Source organism: Penaeus chinensis, chromosome 12 (assembly GCF_019202785.1).
Source record: "Penaeus chinensis breed Huanghai No. 1 chromosome 12, ASM1920278v2, whole genome shotgun sequence".
NCBI lineage: Eukaryota > Metazoa > Arthropoda > Malacostraca > Decapoda > Penaeidae > Penaeus > Penaeus chinensis.
In genome coordinates, this window is record NC_061830.1 from 38689414 (window position 1) to 38707387 (window position 17974).

The following is a 17974-nucleotide window of genomic DNA, read 5'->3' on the forward strand; positions in this document are numbered from 1 at the left end:
CCGACCACTCCCGTCTTGTCACAGTAACATCTGAAAACCAAGCTATAGCATTAACAAAACTAACTGAACTATGTGGTAATCCCATCCCTACAGAACCTCATCCAACCCTCAATACTTGCACCGGAACTGTCTCTATCTCCCCAACAGATTGCCCAATCTATGACAAAGAATGGTCAGATTGTGGAGAGGACTTACTCGTTTGTCTCACAGACTATGATGCAACATATGTACAATGCTACTCCATTCTGTAATGAGCACAAGGGATGTGAAGTTAGAAAGACCCAAAAATTCGTCTTGAAACCACCCGGTATATACCTCACTTGGTCTTTATGCATATGCATTACTCATATATACCTCAGTTTTTGTCTGTAGCTATGCAAGATAAAATGCTTAATTATTTTTATAGAAAGATGACTTTATTTTATTAGTTTTACATAGTTTATATATTTCTATATCTTTTTTCATTAAGATTAGGAAATTATAAAGTATAATAGTCTACCCTATAAAGTACTATTTTTTTTTTGTTACCCCACCATACATTCTCTTTATTTAAAGGGTACACTGTTATATGTCAATAGTACTGTTAAATTAAGGTTGTATAATTGATATTTCGATGAAGAAAACAATATGTACTATTCTTGTTATTAAAAAGTTTCATTTAAGTTCTGAAAATTATGCATGTACAGGTTAAGGAGAACTATATGTTTGTACTATATGTGATCTGAGTAGACTTTAAATTTTGAAATATATACAGTACTAAAGCCTGATACTATTGCTATAGTCATAGAGAGAGAGAGAAAGAGATCAGAGAAGAGTGCCATACGACAGCCTGAAAGTCTTTTAGAGTATCATGAAATATCCGAGGTAAGAAAGAATGTTCAACTGTAATTATATAATTAGTAAAGTCATAAGATACTATATATTTGATTTATAGAACAAAATAAAGTAAATATTGGAGATCAAACTAGAAATTAGAGATAAATAGTATGTCTTCTTCACAGCTGGAGGCTGGCACATGGCACTGAACAACATCCAGATGTGTCTCTCTCATTATATTTAAGAATTTAAAACCCATTCAAAGCGTGTGTTCTTAACATTTATAATTGTATACTATTGAAATGATGTTTAGTCAAAATTTACTAGAATGTGCATACAATTACTCAGATCATGTATAATAACATAAATGCTCTACGTAATTTGTTTGTTTGCAAGATATATTTGTTCTTTTAAGAAATGACTTATTAAGATTTATAACATTATATTGTTTTATCATTCCTAAACTAGAATATTGTTTCTTTTCTAGGAATGGGTTTATTCTTTTGTTAGTTTTTTTAGTTTATTTTTTTAGTTTATATTTTTAGCTTTTTTATGGTTTTGCTGAAGATTGGATTTATTTGTTCCTGGTGTTGTGCACAAGAATGAAAGAAAATATCTTTTGGGAGCCCAGAAGAAGATAGCTGAGAAGACCAACTAGTGACAAGTTGGAGTAGCTGGACATTTTGGTAAATGTATGGTTATATTATTGTAAAAGTGTAATGATATATGATTCATAATGTCAACTAAAATTTGTAAGCTTATTAAGGGTTTTGATATTACCCCTTCTCTCAGTTACCTCTAAGGTTGAAATTAGATCATAAATACCCTGTATGATTCTTTATCTTTTATGGTGTGGGTTCTAAAGGTAAATATTGGAGAAACCACACCTTGGAAATAACAGATAGTGCCCAACTGGATAAAATATTTGAGTGGTTCTCAGAGAGGGCACCACAATTCCTTCCAGAGGAAATCGTAAGAAATCCATCAACATTGCCAAAATTACTTTCCGGAGACATGACCTTCCCTTTAATGTTTACATAGGTGGGGAATCCCTACCGGTCCGACCATACCAACTTCCTCCTCGTCAGTGCCAAAATTGTTGGCGTTTAGGACACCCAGCCAAACACTGCCATTCCACAGCCAGATGCCCTCTATGTGCCCAACCTGGCCATACTCGATCAAACTGCTCTGCACAATCACGCACATGTGCAAACTGTGGCAGCCCCCATATTGTATTTTATAGAGGCTGCCCCACCTACAAATTTGAGTCTGAGGTAGCAACTCTCAGATTCAGACTTGGACTCACTCTACGTGAAGCCAGACAGGAGGCTCGTCGACGAGGTTTTTCTCTTACCCCCTACTCTAGTAATGTCGCTCACTCTGCCACTCCCCCTACCCCCAAGCTCCTACACCCTCTCCTAAACCTAACCCCCCTCCATCTAACTTCCCCTCTTCTACCTCCTACCTTCCCCAGTCAAATCCCTTTGCCATCCTAAATCCAGACACTCCAATCTCTACCCAATCAAATTCTTTTGCCATCCTAAATCCAGACACTCCAATCTCTACTACAGCCCCACCACCTTACCCTCTCCCTCCCCGCACTACCCGCAGCAGACAGAATAAACGTTCCACCCCTCTTCCCCTACCCCACAATCACCTCCACCTTCCTTTGCCCCTATTCTTCAGACACCAGACTTCTCTTCCCCCTTCACAAGAAAACCTTTATCTCACAAAACTCACCAACCAACTCCACTACAGAAACTCTTGAAGATATCCAGAACTACATAATCGAGTCCCAAACTAATACTCATACACCTTCAAATTCTACAACTCCCGCTCCCTCCACACTCAAAGTGACTGCCGATATCCATCCTCCTCCTACTCATATTCTCCCTACACCCAATACTCCTACCCCATCCCAACAAAACCCATCCCTCCCGACTCCAGCCCCACCTACATTAACCCTCCCACCATCCCCTCTATCCCTTCCACTCACTCCTGGATACACGTGAATCCCTTATATCACAAGCACCCTCTTCCCCAGACCCTCTACCTCCTAACACCCCTCCTGATACAACACCACCTTCCCAACCTCATTCCTTATCCCACCCTCTAGCACCTTCCCCTTCAAATTCCCCAACATGTACTACAATCGTTATCACTAAATCAACGAAGTATAACTATCCTTCATTGGAACATTCGCGGTTTCCGCTCTCACAGACCTGACCTCCGTCATATCCTCTCCTCTTATAACCCATCCATTATATGCCTTCAAGAGACTTTTCTTACACATTCTCCAATACCAATCCCTTTATGTCTCGTCCACACTCCCTTTATGTCTCGTCCATACTTATCAACCAGAAAACACCTTATGTCATACCTCCCTTTCAAACCACTGTCCCTTGTACAGTTATTCGTTTCTTTCTTCGCCGCTGGATCACAGTGATTTCAGTCTACTTCTCCCCTTCCCACCCAATTGACTTCGTTGCTTTTGAAAACCTAATTTCCCAACTTCAATCACCTTTACTCATAGTAGGTGATTTTAACTGCCGCCACACTCTTTGGGGTGATTCTATCACCAACACCCGTGGCCGAGCTCTAGAGCACTTCCTCTCCACAGCTGATCTTATTATTCTAAATTCAGATTGCCCCACACACTCTGATACACGCATGCATTGACCTCTCTCTATGCTCCCTTTCTCTTCATTTAGATTTCCACTGGTCAGTTCTAGACCACTTTCGCTATAGTGACCACTTTCCAGTTCTCCTTTCTCCAACTTCATATGTGCCACTTCCTAACTCCCCACGCTGGTGCTTTGATAGAGCCGACTGGCATACATTCACTTCACTCTCTGCTATTCATAATCCTCCATCCTCCCTCTCATCCGTATTAGAAATTATACGATTTTTCATAACTACAGTCCTAAGAGCTGCCCATACAGATATCCCTCGAACCTCAAGACCCTATACCTCCAAATGTGTTCCATGGTAGGTCCCTAAACTATCAGGCAAACATTCCCCCCATCAAGCCCCCGTCCTCCATATTCGAGATACCCTCATCTCTGATCCTCCCGAAGTCGCTAATGAACTGGGTGATTATTTCAGGTCAGTAGTGGTTCTCACCTTTCTCCACACTTCTCTTCTATTAAAACCATCAGGGAACGTACCCCCATTATCTTCCCCCTATCCTCTGCTGAGTCCTATAATGCTCCCTTTTCTTCCTCTGGACTCAGTGCTGCCCTAAAATCGTGCCGCAACACTCATGAAGGCCCTGACGGTATTCACTACCGTATGCTCCGACAACTCCCAACTTCCTCCTTATCCATCCTATTAACAATTTACAACCACATATGGACATCAGGAAATTTTCCTTCTCATTGGCGAGAAGCTCTTATCCTCCCCTTCCTGAAATCCAATAAATCGGGTACCCTCCCTCAAGACTATCGCCCCATCGCACTAACTAGCTGCTTCTACAAACTACTAGAGCGAATTGTTAACTTCCGCTTAATGTGGTATCTTGAATCTCACAATCTTATCTCTCCATCCCAGTTTGGTTTTTCGCCGTGCCCGAAGCACAGCTGACCCCCTTGCTCATTTTGAGACATATATTACATCCGCATTTGCACACCATGAATCCGTACTAGCTGTTTTTTTTTACCTAGAAAAAGCATATGATACGACATGGAGGTTCCATATTCTCCAACAATTGTCCTCTCAAGGCATACGGGGAAACATGGGTGTCTTCATAAAGTCTTTCCTCTCCCAACGCACTTTCCAGGTCAAAATTGCCTCTGCCACATCATCTTTCCTCAAATTGAAGGCGTCCCACAAGGCAGTGTGCTTAGTACCACCTTATTCCTTCTTGCCGTAAATGACATTGCCTCAGTTCTACCACCAGGAGCCCGGTCATCACTATATGTTGATGATTTAACCCTCTATGCCTCTGGCACATCCATACCAAATCTCTATCAATTTCTTCAATCTGCAATATCATCAGCATCCTCCTGGGCCACAAACCATGGCTTCCGCTTTTCTACCTCCAAATCTTTCTCCATCCTTTTCTCTCGCACACGTATAGGTCCTCTACCTTCACACTTTTTATATGACACTCCACTCAAACACCGTTCCTCTGGTAAATTCCTAGGCGTCATTTTTGACTTCAAACTATCCTGGCGAGACCATATTCTTTACATCAAAGAAAAAGCTCGCCGCCGTCTCCAAATTTTACAAACCCTATCCCATTTATCCTGGGGCTCAGATCGAAAAACTCTCCTTCATCTTCATGTCACCTTGATCCTCTCCACTCTTGATTATGGATGCCATATCTACTCCTCTGCCTCAACTTCTCTCCTTGCCCATCTTGATACAATCCATCACTGTGGTCTTCGCTTAGCCCTAGGTGCCTTCCGCTCCTCTCCAGTTGATAGCCTGTACACTGAATCAGGCATACCATCTCTCTCTCGACGCCGTGCCCTTCTCTCTCTCCGATGTTATACTCGATTCCACCCCTCACTAAACTAACTATCCCACGATCCCTACTTCCTACCTTTGCTTCTCCACGATTACCTACTCCTTTCTCCACTCACATGGATACCCTCCTCTCCCATTCCCCTTTTCCCCATCTCCGACCTCTCCCGTTCTCTGTCCAGTCAGTCCCTCCATGGCTTATACCTTGCCCCACATTTGCTCCTCTGTCTTCCCTGACCCAACAAAATCAAATATTCCTCCTACTGTCCTTCTCACCCATTTCCTTGACCATGCCTCCACTCATTCCTCCAGTATTCACGTTTACACTGACGGCTCCAAAACCACCTCCGGTGCTGGTTTTGCAGTAATCTTCCCAACTCGTACTTTCAAATACTCCCTCCTGAATCCAGTGTCCTTACTACGGAACTGTATGCACTCCTTTTTGCCTTAAAACACATAAACTCGCCCCCTCTTCCTCTTTTACAATTTTTACTGACTCCTGTAACTCATTGACTCTCATAAAGTCAATACACACGACCAACCCCTTGTTTGTAAGATCCAGAACTGATTATTCTACCCGTCCACACATCATAAAATTATCAAATTTTGCTGGGTGCCCAGCCATGTTGGAATCCCCGGCAATGAACAGGCAGATACTCTAGCACGCTACGCTGCTATGTCCGCATCAAACCAACCACGTTTCTCACATATCCCAGCCACGGATTATTACCCACACTTTAAGACCTTGTATAATCGATGACAATCTTTTTGGTCAAGTCTCCACACTAATAAATTACATATTGTAAAACTATCAATCTCCTCCTGGTCAGCTCCATTCCATCGGAACAGACGTTGGGAGACGGCTCTCGCCCGTTTACGCATTGGCCACACCCGTCTAACACACTCCTATCTGATGTCACAATCTGATCTACCCCTATGTTCCTTATGTAATATTCCTCTTTCAGTCCCACACATTCTATTATCATGCCCACGTTTTGAAGCAACCCGTACCTCTACTTTCCCCCACCTATCCTCCCTACATAGACATCCCAACCTATCAGACATCCTTACAGAATCTCACACTTTCTGCTTTGACAACCTTTTTTCCTTCCTCAAACGCATATATATCCTTCACTTAATCTAACCCCTTTACATTACCTCATCCGACCCTAACCCATTCAATCACCAATTCCTTAACCCAGCCTTAACAACTAATCACTAACCCAACCACCCTTCACTAACATTAACTATAGTGCTACATGACCTTAGATGTCTAGCACATTTATTTTGCTTTAAACCATTAACCATTTGACTGTGGGATGAAGTGGTCCTTCTAAGGGTCTTAGAAGGACGGAGCTCCCAGTAAGAGTGAGCTTGCTGATGAGGTGGAAAATTTAAGACGGAAGACCTCAACAAACCCACAAAATACTGAAAAAGACATTAACCCATTGCCAATGGGCATGCCGTGTATGTACATGCTATGCCCACTGTGAGTTACTTGTTTGATTGTTTTTACACATAGATGGCTACACTTGTACTAAGTCACCAATGAGCCAGTTACGAGTACTGCCTGTCTTGCCCGCTTACCCTTTTCTTTGATTTACAAAAATATTTTACTTTATCTTATTTTACTGTTACTAATGTTTATAACATATAGTAATTATAATGTTTATAATAAAATCACACCATCGATATTCATAGCACAAGTAAAAAGTACGTTTTTCCTGCCAATTCAAATCAGGTAAGGTCACAAGGTCTACTAATTCACTCCTTTGTGGCATGTGCATAGACATTTCACAAAAAAAAAAAAAAAAAAAATGAGCACAGCATTTTCCCAATTTTTTATTCCTTTTTTCCTGGCGGCATTGGGTTAAGAACACCCTAAACCTCAACTTTCTAAGTGGTCCCTGGGACAGATAGATAGATCTAGGAAGATATTTTGTTTTCTTTGGTGTCTGTGTATGTTTAAAGAAAGCTTATGGAAAGCACGTATCTGATATAGTTTTATATCTGTGTAAAGCACTATCAAATTAACCCAATACCGACGGGTATGCACACCGTGAGTACTTGTTTGATTGTTTTAAAATATAGATGGCTACACTTGTTATAAATCACCAATGAGCCAGTTACGAGTACTGCCTGTCTCGCCTGTTTACCCTTTTCTTTGATTTACGTTGCTGTTACTAATGTTAAAAAACATTATAACAATTATGTTTATAATAAGAATAACACCATCGATATTCATAGCACTAGTAAAAAATATGTTTTTCCCAGAATTTCAAATCAGGTACGGTCACAAAGTCTAACTAATTGACTCCTTTGTGGCTAAGCACTAGCAGAGCCATCTATGGGCAGACGTTTCACAAAAAAGATATAGAAAGTAGGCACAACATTTTCCCCATTTTTTGCTCATTTTCCCCAGCGGCATTGGGTTAAACTTGTTATTTAGGTCTGTAATAAAATTAGGTATGGGAAAGTCATTTCTCCTCTAAAGTTTTTGTGCTCTCAGGATAAAAAAAATATTTAAATGTATATTCCTAGTTATTCTATGTAATTGAAGTACCAGTGATGATTGCATTATAGTGATGAATGCAGTAGGCACAGAAGGTAGGATTATAATAAATGAAAGGCAATCACCAACATGAAAATTTAATGCAAAATAAATAGTCATACTACCAGGCCTTGTCTGGCGATTTCAGACAATATCTAACATGAGCATTTCACCAGTTTTCGTGCATACACTAGTAACCCCAGCAACAGGGAAACTCAAATTTCAAGTAACTGACCGACTAGGGAAGGGCTAGAAAAGCACTGAACCCTGTTGAAAATTTGTGGACCCCGTTTTGACATTATTTGTAAACACTAAATTAATATACAATTCTTAGAATGTGTTAGATGTACATTACGCAAACTGTAAACGATGCTGTGTCATTATGGTGTATATGAATGAAGTACATTACACTTCATTTAGCACGAACAGCCACTTGATATTTAACCTTGTTTGAGATGTAAATTAAGGGTGGAGTTCTGAATTGAATTGTGATAATTTGATACATAGACTGTTAGTTACTAATCGATATTTGAATATACTCCAGTGATATGTCAAAGGGGCATATTCCTGGCCGTTACATTAAAAGTATTACCTCTTCAAACAAGAGCTGCACTCGTTATACAAGCTAGTAAGTTGGCAGAAATTTCCTAAAATATGTTTATTTATTCATGCAGCAAATAATTTATGTAACTGTTATTACAGTAAAGTAATCTAGTAACATATAATTGGTAAAAATGCTAATGTTGGATGCGGTAACGAGGTAGTTCCTGCAGTAGCGTTCGTCGCCCCCCCCCCCACCCCACCCACCGTCTAACACACTCCTATCTGATGTCACAATCTGATCTACCCCTATGTTCCTTATGTAATATTCCTCTGGGTCACTCCTCCACTGCCGTAGGCCTGGGCAAGATGTCTCTGCCGTTTTTGCTATAAAAAGGTTTGGTACTTTCTTTGTTAGGGATTAGGGCGATATTTTATATGTTAGTAATATATCGCATAGGCAGGATTGTCTTGCCTTTGTTTCATATATTTTATTTGTTGATGAAGGTATAAATAAAAATAAGTTGTAATTAAATGACTAAGTATTTTCCAAATAACTGATAATGAAAGAGGAACATAGTAAATTACTATATAAAAAGGATTACAATAAAATAATGACAGTACTTTAATGCAAGGACAGTTGTTGTTACGTGGTATTAGCCATTCAAGATCAGGCCGCATCATTGTTTTGATTTCGTCTATGACTCTGGCTACCGCATTAGGAGAATTGGAGTTCAGCGGAGCTGCTCTTCCCCTGAATTCTCCCAGTGACATACCAGCTGTAACACTGTTTTGAGCAATTCTTTGGAAGTGTCACGCATTACATCCTAACTCCTTGTCATTACCACCTACCACCTAACCCTACCCAGGAAATGAATTGCCATACACTTTTTTTTTTATTTATCAATTCATTTCCTGCAAGCTCCAGAGGCACTTGGTTGATGTAACATCATTTTTGTTACTGGCTGACTGTGGTTATGAACTTGCGAGAGTCATACGTTTACAAAATGCTTCCCTGCCATCCAAGAGGTCCTTTTTTTGTCATATACTTCTTTCCCCTGAGAGTGTACTGATACCTGATGAGGGAGAACCCTCTTCAAGTCTCAAGAGTTAAATGATTTCAGAAACTTGAGGATTTCCGACGCTCCAAAGCCGACACATGGATCTTGCGTCGGGCCAGCGAAGTACGCCTTTACCGCTGCCGGTTCCCAGTTAGTCACTTGCGAGGTGGGATCGGTGTATTCCTCGCACATCCTCCGGAATATCGAGGTCATCCTCTCCACTAAATGCTCCTCTGTCCACTGCTCCTCATCTGTCACCTCCTCCAGCTCCAGGAAGAAGGTATTCTTCAGAAGGAAGCCCTTTGGCGAGGGAATCTTGAAGAATCTTCCATGGAAATATTTGAATTGATTCTGGATGTGTCTCGGTGCCCACTTCTCCACTTTCAGGGCACTCAGCCCCAGCTTGCAGGCCAGAAATACCCTGCGTTTGTCAGCTGTCAGATTTTTCATAACTGCATTTTCCGCCAGTGCGAATGAGAACCTCCATTCTTTGTCGCCAATGCTATTCAAATACACAGAGTCAAAGGTGGAGGGCATGAGCTTTGGCCTCCTGAGTGCAGGTGGCCAACTGGCTCTAACAGTGGCCACAACATCAACATCCACCAGCAGGAGAGGGAACACCTTACCTGTCCAGATGAGGCTGAGCGCTACTCCCACCTGAGTCTTCTTCACTCCCGGCAGAACAATGGCCAGTCGCTTGTCTACGGTCTCGCAGTTCACAAGACACTGTCTCACTGTGCAATAGAAATGGTCCAGCAACAGTTCATTTAAAACTTTATCAAATTTCACAGATCCATCTCTTAAGTTTCCTTTCCATTTTACAGGAAAATATATGTTTGTATTTTGTAGGATGATATTAAAATCAAACTCATCTGGGCAAAATAACCGAACATTATCCCCAGAACTCCCTAACATGTGCAAATCACCTTTGTACATTGCATTTACTGTTGTAATTGAAAGTATCAACTGCTGTATAAACTCTGAAACAGATTTTTTAATTTCACGAGTTTCGCCACTTGTAAAATCTACGTGGCATTCTTTGACAGTTTGATCTATGCTATACTCCTTCCACTTTCTCTTTAAAGTTTGTAGATGTTCTTGTATGATTTGAGAGGCAGTAATATCTCTTTGCATTTTTCTTTTCTGTAATTCATTTAAGTTCACTTTATACAGTTTCAAGTAATGGTTGTATCCTTCAAGCATATATTCAGCAGGAAGGCCATTGTTGTTAACCAAGTCAGTTTTTAAGAAGTCCCCAACCTCCTGGTGCCCGAACATGTACGCGTAGTGGGCAGGTGTGTTGCCGAAGCGGTCCTGTACCCCAGGTGAGGCTCCTCTGCTCAGAATATACCTGGCTGCAGACATGTTATTGTGAAGGGCTGCGCAGTGAAGCGGGAATCCTCCACACACTGCGTCAATCTTCTCACTAAATTTGACGCCAGCCACGCATGACAGCAGGTGTAAGAACAGAGGCATATTTTTCTCACATGACTTGATAATGGTTCTCTTCAGTAGTTCACAAATATAATTATCTTGCTGCGTGTTATCAATGTCATCAAAAAGTTCACTAATTTCCTCAAGTTGAGTCCAGAACCTGGAATGCAACTTTCCAACTAATTCCAGATGGTATTTGTAACAACTAGGATTATCCTCCTCGTGATACGAGTGCAGCTCTCGCCATATTTCTCTAAACTTGTCAATCATCTCTTTTATCCACGCCGCTTTGTCTTTGTATCTCTCGGTGTCGAGAGAGTGAAGCGAGAGTACCCAGGAGAGGACAGTCCTCCAGCGCTCGTCAGGGTAGTCGGAAGAATTCACCTGCGGGTCGAACTCCAGGCATAGAACCAAGAAGAGGAACGTCACTTCAAGAACCTCTTTTCGATTGGCAGAACTCTTGGCTTCCTCCTTCGCTTGCTCCAACACAGTGTACTCACGAGCCATCATTTCCTGTTGGAGATCATTGCTCCATTATGTCTTTTGCTCTCTTTGCACGTATAAGTATGTGTTTACATGGATTTATATTATGCATGCATGCATGATACATACACACACTCACAAATAAACTCACTCTCTTTCTCTCGCTCTTCCACTTCCTAAATGTTCACTTCTAACCTCAACATGTTTCTTATCTCTAGTGCTGGCCACCAATGGGGAAAGGTGACAAAATTATTAATAGGCTCTTTAAGTAAGAGCCAATTGATAACAGTGTCACGGGCTGGTTAAACTTTAAATTTTAAATTTTAATTTATATAAAATGTGTGATTTATTTTCCATGTCATAATTCATTTGCATTAGGCTTTGCCATTTCTGAAGCCTTCAGACTTTGGATTACAGAAGGGAGGTAGCTGAAGCTTTGTTTTTTATTATGGCTAATTTAAAAAAAAATATCATATATATACGTGTACACATACATACATACATACAACACATACGCCCACACACAGACACACACACACGCACGCACGCACGCACGCACGCACGCACGCACACGTACGCACACACACACTAATACACGCGCGCGCATGTATGTATGTATATATGTACATGCATTATCATATACCTTGATGATCCTGTCTGCGTGGGATGACATCAGGATGACCGGCAGTCGTCCATTGGCGTCGGGGAGGAAGAGGTTCCCCCCCATGTGGAGGGCGAGGGCTCTGGCCGTGTCGAGATGCCCTTCGTCCAGGGCAGCGTGCAGGGGCGTGGCTCCCTTAGTGTGCCGGGACACCGCGGAGCCGCCGCTGTTCCAGATCCACCAAGCCAGTGTGGCGGCTCCGCCCTTGGCTGCGCGGAAGAGCAGCGCGTCCAGAGAGTCCGAGGAGCCGGCGGGAAGCTCGAGCGCGGCCTCCCACGGCCTGTCTCCGTCCAAAGCCTCCAGCAGCGCCCGTGCAGCTGCCTGAAGGGCGCCATCCAGGGGCTGCATCTCCACCGCAATCCGGTCTCTGACAGCCTGTTTCCAGAATTGATTAGTCAAACGTACTGAAACCGCGAAACCTTTTAAATTGACATAATTTGCGTTAATAACAGTTGTATTTCAAACTGAGTCAGCGTATTAGGAAAGTATTCTTCGTAAATTTTTATCATGATTCATTATCTATCACCATGTCAACAGACATCTAATGTCACTCGGACTGGCTTCTGTTGCAGCTCTCGGTTTGGATTAAAATCAAGCAGATGAAACAGCCTCTGAATATGATGCTACAACCGCCGATGCTTTGATGCTGCATTGATTCGACGTAGTTACTTCCATAAGTGAATTAAACCTTTACCTTTCGTGTAAGTGATTAAATGATTAAGTAAATCAGTTATCTAGAACTCCAGCGTCTCACTTTGTTTTGTTTCACCTATGCCTCTTCAAAAGAAAGCGCATTCGTTAATGTACGTAAACAGACATACCCTGGTGACCAGCACAGCAACCCAAGTGGTGATGTCGGGAGTGAGCCACGCAAGCTGCACCGGGCCAAGCCCATCCCTAGTGGCCGTGAGCGGCGCCCCGGCGGCCAGAAGAAGAGGCAGGAGGGGAGTGCAGTTGGCGGTGATGGCGAGGTGGAGCGGGTAGCAGGTGTGGGACCCAGGAGGCTCCAGGGGGGCGCCCGAGATCAGAAGCGACGATGCCTTCCTCACGGCCGACAGCGACGGGTTCTGACCCTTGATGCTGGCGTCCGTGGACTCGAGGTCATGGGGCGTCGTTGCTGCCTCAGCATTGTAGTATGCGGTCTTCGTTATCAGTCTGAGAAGAGCTACAAAAAGCTCTTCAGGACTCTGAAAATAGACGGCATAACCTACATTACTCATCCGCTCAGTGTCATGACAATGAATATATCACTGAGGAAGATCACGTGGGTGCCATATTTAAACAGCTTCCATTGCTACGCTGCACTTACTTCTTTGGTTTCATAAATCTTCTTCTTGCTGTTGATAATATTATAGGCCTCTAAGTGACCTTTATCACGGGCAAGGTCACCGGGAGTCTTGCTGCTGAAGGTGAGAGCTGTGGGCAGGGCGCCTCGCTCCAAAAGGACCTTAACGTTGACGAGGTCATTCTGCTCGGCCGCCACGTGAAGGAGCGTCCGCCCTTGGTGGTCTTGGAAGTGGATCTCGAACAGACCGAAGTCAATGCTGCTTGCCAAGATGCTTGCGTTTTTCCCCTGGTTGGTGCTCTTTATCTTCAAGCTGATTTCGCCATAGTCGTTGATATTCTCTTTGCAGACTCTCTGTGTGGGATTTAAAACAGTTGGCGGTTTACAACAATTTTATGATAAAAAACATTTTGGAATTGATATAACAGTTATTACAGACACACATACACACACTCGCACTCCACACACACACACACACACACACACACACACACACACACACACACACACACACACACACACACACACACACACACACACAAACACACACATGAGTGGTTGCTTCATGCACAGGGTGATGTGAAGCGATGGTGTGGTAGCCTAGGTAGTGTTAAGTGGTTTTCATGCCTTTGCAGCCGCCACCCCTGGCTAGCCTGGTGCGAAAAGGGAACAGCTGTGTATAAGTCTCCCCTGCCAGCTCATGATGCCACCTCTCCCTCATCAAGAATTCTGCAGTGCCTCCTCGTGGCCACCCATAGAAACTAGGTACCTTGCGGTCCTAGGCTGAACCGTGGAGGCTCTTGGAGCAGCTTGAGGCCCTAAAGGTACGGAGTCATGGGCCACTGGCATGTGGAGACGCCCTGGTTTCGTACTAACTCCTGCCCCATTGCCCCCTGGGGTTAATGGGTGCCAGAGAACTGGCAATGAACTATATTAGAGATAGTGCCGGGAGGAGGACAGATTTCCCTTTCACCCAGCAAGTAAGGCAGGCTCCGGGTCCCTCTGGGTTGGCGACCGCTGGGGCTCGGTCTGGGAACTGGGGTTACTCGTTCTGTCTTCGTCCCGGCGTCCGCCAGCCTGGCATGAGGCTTGTGGGACCCCCTCAGGTGGATTATTGGACACGCAGCCACTCAACCCTCGCTATATGGGGCACCGTCGGTGGGGGTGGCAAAGGTGGCGTCCACCTGGAATGACTGCCCAAGGTTAAATCTCAGGCAGGCTGTCAGGGTGGGGGCTTGGAATGTTCGCTCTTTGCGACAGGACAATTGGTTGCCACTACTATCGAGGGAGCTGAAGCAGCTGAGAGTTGAGGTGGCTGCTCTCTCGGAGGTAAGAAAACCTGGTAGTAGCACGATGAGTGTGGGTGGCTACACCTACTACTGGTCGGGCTTCAATGATGGTCACCATCTCCAAGAAGTAGCCATAGCCATCTCCAGCAGACTTCAGCCTTCGGTAGTGGAGGTCACTCCAGTCGATGAGCGTATAATGGTATTGAGACTGAAGCTTACATTTGGCTTCTTGCCTCTTATTGCTGTGTATGCTCCTACTGATGTTTATAAACTTCTAAACCTGGCTGTGATCGAGTTGGCTATGACATGTCTGTCGGTCCTCATGGTTTGGGAGCTGATGCTGGTAGCGAGAATAGCCTCCTTTTCCCGGACATTGCTGGGTCCCAGAAATTGAGGATTTCTGGCTCTTGGTATCAGCGCTCTGCCCCACATCGTTGGACTTGATACAGGTAATGCGTCCAAGGAGATCCTCGTTAGCACTCGCCGAAGGATCCTCCAGAACTGCAGGGTGTATCGGAGCGCCGAGTTCCGTGGCTACTCTCCGAGTCCACTTCAAAACTCCTCGTCAATCCAGTGATCGCCCAAGGGTGTTTCATGTGGACAGACTGAGAGAGGGGGAGTGTGCCCAGGGGTTGCATGTGTATGTGTGTGTACACATTTTTGGTTGCCTATCTGTGTGTGTGTGAATGTATATGCATAGTCCACAGAAATGGGTACATGCATCTGATATGTAATAATATTTAACAAATATCATGCAGAGACAGACTATTCCAGTGCTTTAACATAGTTTCATAAGATTAATTGCATTACTAATCTCTCTAGTAATGATTTGGGACACTTGCATATCAAATTGTCAGGTAAGATAAACCCTTTTAGTATACACTTCAGTATTTGCTTACGCTGTCTTGTGTGCAACAACAGAGATCACCAGTACATGAAGACTACGGCCTAAGCGCCAGGACATGAATCTTTGCTTTCTTGATTTACACATTACGAACGTGAATGGTTGCAGATGTAGAAAAAAGTGTCCTTACCGTCCTGTGGTTAAAAGTTCCAGGACTGGTTTCTGCCTCCGTTTGCTTGTGGAGCCACCAGGCTGCGTGAACATGACCTCGGATGTGAGCTGTGTCTTCTGCCGAAAGCGCCAACTTGTCTCGGACGGCGATGAGGTTAGGTTCAATCTCTGCCAGCCTCTGGGCGGAGTCCAACCTTCCGTAGAAAGAGGCATCGTGAAGAACAGATTTCCCGGCGTCTGTGAGAAGCTGCAAGTTTGTCCCAGATCTTGCAAGTTCTTCCACCACTGAAGTATGTCCTGCTGAGGCAGCGTAGTGTAGTGCTGTACATCGACGTCTGTCAAGTGCGTTGACGTCTGCTCCAACTTCGATGAGCTTTTGAACAATTTTTGTATGTCCTCTGAGAGAAGCATAATGTAAAGGTGTATGGCCAGATTCAGCGGTACATTTATAGTCAGCACCCTTTTCCAACAAAATATTTACTGCTTCGATATGCCCAGCCAAACACGCAAAATGGAGCGGTGTGTTTCCCTCTGAGGAGAGATGAGAAACATCCAACATAGCCTGCTCAGGATTTTCTCCTCTATATCTGGCATAATGTATAAGCTTGTCGTGAGTGGCACTTGATTTATTGATGTTGGCTGCGGTTGCTAACAGCGGCAGGACCTCAATCTTCCCGCTGATGGCTGCAAGATGGAGCGGAGTGTCGCCCGTTTCATTTTCGGCATCGGGGTTCGCGCCTTTTTCCAGTAGAAATTTTACTATATCAGTGCTCCCTCCGAAAGCAGAAAAATGGAGAGGTGTAGACAAGTCGTAACTTTTACTATGAACATTTTGTTTGTTTTCCAGTAACTTCTTCACGCGATCTATTTCGCCTTCCGTGACTGCTGCGTGTATGTCCTTCATGCCTAGAAAGTCCAGTACTGTGGTTCGTTCCGCCGTCGCCACAATCGCACCCAACTTGTTGAAGAGATCGCAGTCGATCTACCCAGGAGGAAAAAGGAAAGAAGTTTCAAAATCAAGTACGAACAAATATCTAATTCAACATCTAACTTCTATTAATCGAGACTGCATGATAGTTAACAACTTACTGCATGAATTGATTTAACTGAACTTCATCTTAGCATTCACAACCTAACCAAATGAGAAGGATGAAAGAAGGCGTATGGAAGTAACGACATAACGAAGTAGACACTATGGAAGGTAAAAAGGCGCATATGTGGAGTTGATGAGGAATATAATAATAGAAAAGTGAAAAGAAAAATGGAAGAAGTAAATCAATGAACTCTTGAATGTATACATGGATAGGCAGGTAGAAATATAGAAGTCATAATATCAATACATATCCTATAATTGCTGTGATACATTGGGGGAAAGCAACTTACCATGGCATTTAGTCGCTTTGGACGATAGATCTTTGTCTCCGTGGTTTTATTCTTATATAATACACTCGCGGCTTTAACTCTTTGGCGTTGCGATGCAATGTGCAACGGTGTGTGGCTCCCTTGGTCCAACACACGCATGTGGGCGCCATTTTTGAGTAAGATTCGAACAATTTTCTCGTTTCCTGCTCTTGCCGCATAGTGGAGAGGCGTCTGACCCGCGCCGTTCGAAGCATTGGGGTCAACTCTGGCTTCTAGTAACACTCTGGCTGCTCTACAGTGTCCAAGCTTCGCGACATAATGAAGGAAAGTATCACCGAACTTGTCTGCAACTGCAATATCCGCCCCCGATGCAATGCAATTCTGAAGTTCTTTAACGTCGCCTAACAATATTGCTAAATACAAGTGGAGATTCTTGGTTCTGCTTTCGGGGTCCATTTTCTTTACTCTAAGACGTTTTTCAGTGCTTTCGGGATGGTGGACCTGCAATAAAGCTGCTTTGTTAAATATATACAGGAATTGAAACACACACACATATGTGTATATAAATAAATAAGTATACACACAAACACACACACACACACACACACACACACACACACACACACACACACACACACACACACACACACACACACACACACACACACACATATGCTAATGAACGCGTCTTCATGCAACATTGCTTGGTTCAACTATTGAATGATATCCACACTCCATAGCCCGCCTCCATAACGAGCAATATCCTAGTTTTCTCTCCATACATCTATAAAAAACAACAAAAAACAAAACAAAAACAAAATAAAAAGACCCTGTTCTATTTTTGTATTTCTTATCTAAACAAAACTCATCGAAGTACTTGAGCGCCCGCCACCCGCCCTAAACAAGCGGTCGCACGGATTTACACCTGCTCGGACTCTGTTTACAAAATAGACGTCTCCGAAGCAAGGTCGTGTTTTTTTTTCATCTCAGACTTATGGAATTTAGCGACA

The 17974-nt window shown here is 43.4% G+C and overlaps 2 protein-coding genes across 2 annotated transcripts in view; one reads left to right on the forward strand and one right to left on the reverse strand.

Annotated features, from left to right (window-relative positions):
- Positions 1-802: 802 nt before the first annotated feature.
- The window catches only part of LOC125031031 (serine/threonine-protein phosphatase 6 regulatory ankyrin repeat subunit A-like), a gene marked incomplete at its 3' end in the record, with an annotated part of 36676 nt that continues 19504 nt past the window's right edge, over positions 803-17974 (forward strand). The window contains exon 1 of the mRNA XM_047621449.1: positions 803-864. The remainder of the gene's footprint in view (positions 865-17974) is intronic.
- The window catches only part of LOC125031029 (ankyrin repeat domain-containing protein 54-like), a 2205-nt gene continuing 935 nt past the window's right edge, over positions 16705-17974 (reverse strand). The window contains exons 3-4 of the mRNA XM_047621448.1: positions 16986-17465; positions 16705-16734 (exon numbers count right to left, since the gene is read on the reverse strand). Of these exons, the coding sequence (XP_047477404.1) occupies positions 16705-16734; positions 16986-17465 (510 nt within the window). The remainder of the gene's footprint in view (positions 16735-16985; positions 17466-17974) is intronic.